This window comes from Bison bison, unplaced genomic scaffold, assembly GCF_000754665.1.
Source record: "Bison bison bison isolate TAMUID 2011002044 unplaced genomic scaffold, Bison_UMD1.0 scf7180017845453, whole genome shotgun sequence".
In the NCBI taxonomy this organism is placed as follows: Eukaryota; Metazoa; Chordata; class Mammalia; order Artiodactyla; family Bovidae; genus Bison; species Bison bison.
In genome coordinates, this window is record NW_011476026.1 from 1 (window position 1) to 5,535 (window position 5,535).

The window sequence follows — 5,535 nt, forward strand, 5'->3', positions numbered from 1 at the left end:
CGGGTGCGGGGCTGCGGCCGCGCCCCTTCAGTACTCCTCCCCTTCCTCGGCCTCCGCCTCCACCGAGTCCACGCCCACCTCCTCGTAATCCTTCTCCAGCGCCGCCAGGTCTTCCCGGGCCTCCGAGAACTCGCCCTCCTCCATGCCCTCCCCCACGTACCAGTGCACGAAGGCGCGCTTGGCGTACATGAGGTCGAACTTGTGGTCCAGGCGGGCCCAGGCCTCGGCGATGGCCGTGGTGTTGCTCAGCATGCACACGGCCCGCTGCACCTTGGCCAGGTCTCCCCCCGGGACCACCGTGGGGGGCTGGTAGTTGATGCCCACCTGCCGGAGAAGGACAACATGGTCAAGTGGGGAGTGTGGCCTCGGAAATGGAAGCTTGTTTTTAAAAATGGGGGCCATGGACCCACTTTACATGATGCCCTGTACGAACGGGTACTGTATTTTTCGGGAGTATCTGCCACAGTTTAATACCCTACACTTTCACTTGCTTTTCAGTCTTCTGCATGACTAAAACATCTTGCCACATACACACTTTTATAATGAGAAAACCTAATACAAACATGGAAAAAGATTCCACGAAAATGGTGCACCCCTGAGCAAACGGTTGTTAACATATGAAGTCACACTCAGACTGACAAGTGAGGATTCAACACCGTCAGGGGTGAACTTTCTTTCGTGGGGACAGCAGTGTGACCTCCTGTACCTCCCCAGACTGGCCTCTCCTCTGGCTCAGACTCAGCCAGGACGGGAAGCCTGGGCACAGTGCCAGGCACCCCACAGAGTGCTGCCCAGCTGAGAATGCCTTGGGTGGCAGCCTTGCCTTCTAAAGGTCAAAGTAAGGGCACTGAAAGGAAACTTCCTCAAACCAAGAAGAATGGAAGAAGAAAAGACCTCCCTGGTGGTCCAGATGCTGCGGTTTACTGCAGGGGGCCAAGGGCTGATATCTGGCCCAGGGACTAAGATCCCCCTGCTGGGTGACATGGCAAAAAAAAAAAAAAAAAAGCTTTCAACCCCAACCTATAACCTAACCTCAGAGGCCTGCAAACATCTATGGAAGGTGTAACTTTGTGGATATTTCCAGATTGGTGAAACCCGTCACATACACTTTATCCCTGAGAGTCACTTTACATGTGTGAGTTGTACACCCTCAGATGGTCCGCGTCAAGGTGTCTTGAAGTGGGGCTCACAGAGGCCAGGTGGGTGCAACAACGTGGGTGTGGTCAGAGGCAAGCTCTGACATTTAAAATGGGAAAACGAAGACCCACACATCGCTGCTACTTGTCCTCGTTTTCAATCTACAAAGGCCCTGGAGATGGCAACTCCCAGACACTGAAGGGACCCCTGAGGGCTGAGACGCGGGATCCAGCACTTTACCTAACGCAGATCGCTTGGGAAAAAGGACTCAACGAGGAAGAGGGCGCAGGGTTAACAAGCCCAGGCGTGGCCAGGCACTTAGCCTGGTGATCAGGGGTCTAAAGTGGGACATTCTGGGACTTGGCTTCAAATTCAGGATGCTCTTCTCTGCGCAGACGTTTCACTGTGACACTAAGCACAGTTGGAAGAGCCACTGAATTAGTGTGGTTTTGTATGGGAGGCGGCACTCCAAGTCTGGCTTGGAGAAACAGCAGTGAGCCACCCTTGGCCCCACAGAAAATACTGCACAGTGAATGGAAGATCCTCTGTACAGAAACAAACGCTGGCTAAGATTCAGTGACAGCTCGTCACTGAAGTAATGCGGAATCGAAACCCATTGTTTCTATCACAGATGATCCCCCAGACTCTGACCAGGTTCTTGGGCAAGCAGCGGGGGAAAGTGAGGACAGGCAGGCCTGCGGTCAGGGTCTCTGAAAGCTCCCTCCTCCTGTCGCTGCCCCTGAGGCCGTTAGGTTCTAAAAGCTGTCTCAGCCTCTGTCTCTGAAGTGTAAGATGTTAGTAACGTTAGCCCATGAGCATTATGGATTGGTTGTGAGAAGTAAAGGTACATCAAGTATGGGTCGGGATCGAGGCGTCCAGCACACTGATTACTAACCTTGCTGTCCCTACAGCCCAGCTGCCCTGGAACAGGGGGCCCTCCGCGCGGGTCAGCACCCCGCCCCGGGGCCGGCCCCGGGCAGAAAGCTGCGCACACGCCCCCGCCCAGCCTACCTTGAACCCGGTCGGGCACCAGTCCACAAACTGGATGGTGCGCTTGGTCTTGATGGTGGCGATGGCCGCGTTGACGTCTTTGGGGACCACGTCCCCCCGGTACAGCATGCAGCAGGCCATGTACTTGCCGTGGCGAGGGTCACACTTGACCATCTGGTTGGCCGGCTCGAAGCAGGCGTTGGTGATCTCGGCCACGGACAGCTGCTCGTGGTAGGCCTTCTCGGCCGAGATGACCGGGGCGTACGTGGCCAGGGGGAAGTGGATGCGGGGGTAGGGCACCAGGTTGGTCTGGAACTCGGTCAGGTCCACGTTGAGGGCGCCGTCGAAGCGCAGGGAGGCCGTGATGGAGGACACGATCTGCCCGATGAGCCGGTTGAGGTTGGTGTACGTGGGCCGCTCGATGTCCAGGTTGCGCCGGCAGATGTCGTAGATGGCCTCGTTGTCCACCATGAAGGCGCAGTCCGAGTGCTCCAGGGTCGTGTGCGTGGTCAGGATGGAGTTGTAGGGCTCCACCACGGCCGTGGAGACCTGGGGCGCCGGGTAGATGGCGAACTCCAGCTTGGACTTCTTGCCGTAGTCCACCGAGAGCCGCTCCATGAGCAGAGACGCGAAGCCCGAGCCGGTGCCGCCCCCGAAGCTGTGGAAGATGAGGAAGCCCTGCAGCCCCGTGCACAGGTCCGCCTGCGGGAGGGAGAGGCGTGAGCCGGCCGCACGCGCCGCCGAGAGCCGGGCCTGCCCTCCCTGCCGGGAGCCCCCGGGCCCCCGCACCAGTTTGCGGATGCGGTCCAGGACCAGGTCGACGATCTCCTTGCCGATGGTGTAGTGGCCACGGGCATAGTTGTTGGCCGCGTCTTCCTTCCCGGTGATCAGCTGCTCCGGGTGGAAGAGCTGCCTGTAGGTCCCCGTGCGCACCTCGTCTGCGGGGGGACAGCGGCCGGGCTTGGAGGACGCCGGTCCCGCCCCCGTGGCCGGCTCCGGGACCCGCCCGTCTGCAGGCCCGCACCGTTCCTCCCCGGCCTGCGGTCAGGTCTCCCGGGAGAGTCTCCAAGACAGATACGCCCCACCTGCCATTTTCGGCTCCGGGGGCCCATCAACCCAGAAGAAGTCTCAGCGTGGTGGGTTCCCAAAGGACGGGAGTGCCCTGGCGGCTCTGTGGGCACCTCTCGCCCACACCCGCCGCTCCACCCCAGGCATCACTGGGACGGTCCTGCCACTCTGGACGGATGCCAGCCTGACTGCCCCGGGCACCCCCTGTGGCCTGGGTCTCCCGGGCTCCGGGGTGCCTGTCTGTTATCTCCTGGGTGGCCCCTCTCCTCGGAAACTACCTCGGGCTTCTGACCGGGAGGCACCCGGCGAAGGTTCTGGGCTTCCCTTGCCAAGTGGGAGGGTACCTACCGACCACGGTGGGCTCCAGGTCCACGAACACGGCCCTGGGCACGTGCTTGCCGGCCCCGGTCTCGCTGAAGAACGTGTTGAAGGAGTCATCCCCGCCGCCGATGGTCTTGTCGCTGGGCATCTGGCCGTCGGGCTGAATGCCATGCTCCAGGCAGTACAGCTCCCAGCAGGCGTTGCCGATCTGGACGCCCGCCTGCCCCACGTGGATGGAGATGCACTCGCGCTGGAAGCAGAGCAACGAGTGAGGCCTGGCGACACGGCCGTGGTCTCTGCGCGGCACGCAGATCTAACTCAACGTCTGTATGTGCCTCAGAGCGTCTCAGGCTTTCTCAAGCCTTGTTTTCAAGGAGCCTTATGTGACCCTTTAAACCCTGTGAAACCTGGCTTGCTCCAAAGCACCTGAGCTGACAGCGCCAGAATTAGCCAAAAGCCTGCGTGTTTGCTACCATAGGTAAATCAGTTACTTTAAAACTTGCAAGCCATATAATGTCAATGACAAACTCCATGTTATAGCTAGTCACAGTACTTCTCTGAAGAATATAGCAATTTTGATCGTGTCCTGACCAAAGGATAAGCTGTAATGGAGCCGGGAAAGGCAAAGTGGATAGGACCTAAGTCACCTGCCCCTCTAGGTCTACCCTCTGCTCTCTGTCCAGCTGTGTTCCAGGCTGACTTGTACCCCCTAGCTTCTGGTTGCGTTAGCCCGTGTCAGTCAGCAAGACATGGAGGTTAGAGGAAGGTGTGGCCAGGCTGTCTTGGGTTCCTTTTCAAGGGCACAGACTGTGGGCAATCAGCGGTCGTCAGAAACCCACCCGCTCGGCTCTTTGTAAGCGCTGCCTCTGCTCACTCCTTGAAGCCTAGGATTAATGGCTCCCAGAACGGCACACGCTGGGACACTGCGCTGTCCTCTGGTGGTTTCCTTAAACCCTGCCCCCTTCTTTATAAGTACTATCTTGTAACAGATTGCACTCACAGTACCTATTAAATATTTTGAATGTACCCTCTATTTCCTGCTGGGAATGTAACTCTACATTCCCTAACCGTCTGGCTGATTTTAGACACATCATCTGAACAAATACATAGAGGAGATCAAGTGAGATCTGAGGAGTGCCATTCACCCTAAATTCTAACTTACAGTCCTAGGAGCTTGGTCCTGTTTCTATCACACAAGCACCATATGTCAGAGATGAACGTGAGTCAGCAGTCCCTGCACCTCAGTCCAGAGCGAAGCACTGGGCTCAGGAAAGACCTCCTCCAGTGACACAGCACTCACTCCTCCAGAAGAGACTCTTAACAGCGCCCTGGGAAGGCCTTTGAAATCCACCCAGCCACACGGTCTTCAAACGCACAGCGTTCGCTTTGAATCCAGAACGGCTGTATTTCACAGTACGCCTATGTCACTCTCGCCTGCTCAGCCCCAGTGTGTTCAGGGTCAGCTCTGTGACCCAATGTCTTCATTTACAAAGTGCGGCTGGGGAGCTCCGTGGTCAGTAGAGGCCATGTCCACCTGACTGACTGACAATGAAAGGAATCGCTCGGGGAAATCATTCCTCACTGTCCTCAGAAAGGCAAGCGCACCGCCGTCCTCGCCTGGATCACTGAAGTTTGGTTAATGATATTCCTGTCCCTGGCTCCATTTCCTCTCTCAAAGCTCCCGCAGACCAAATCCTGCGCCCCCGGTTCTCGGTAGATGACCTCCTTCCCGAGCAGGCCCCCCTCAACCTCTGGAGCCCGGCGCTGCCCACTGTCCGCGCCCCGCGAGCTGGACCTGGGACTGCCTGCCTCCTCTGAGCCCTGGGGCCACAAGCCAAGGCGCGCTGGCCGCCGAGGCCCTCGGACGTCGATACTCTCGGGAACTACGGCTCTGCTTTCGCAGTTTCTCTTTCTCAGCCTCTGTTCGGGTCGCCGCGTGATTCACACCAGAAGCCCAAACGGGGCTTGTCCAGCGTTCTCGGTCTGCGCTCCCCTACCAGGAACACGGCCCCCAGGCCT

General features: G+C 58.2%; 1 protein-coding gene across 1 annotated transcript; it reads right to left on the reverse strand.

The window, feature by feature from the left end:
- Window positions 1-7: 7 nt before the first annotated feature.
- Window positions 8-4,049, reverse strand: LOC104984835 (tubulin alpha-3 chain-like). Its single transcript, XM_010834765.1, has 4 exons — window positions 4,020-4,049; window positions 3,544-3,829; window positions 2,149-3,065; window positions 8-324 (listed from the first exon to the last, which is right to left on the reverse strand). Exons 1-4 carry the CDS (start codon window positions 4,047-4,049, stop codon window positions 28-30), a joined length of 1,530 nt encoding a protein of 509 aa, XP_010833067.1. The 3' UTR covers window positions 8-27.
- Between the last annotated feature and the right edge of the window lie 1,486 nt (window positions 4,050-5,535).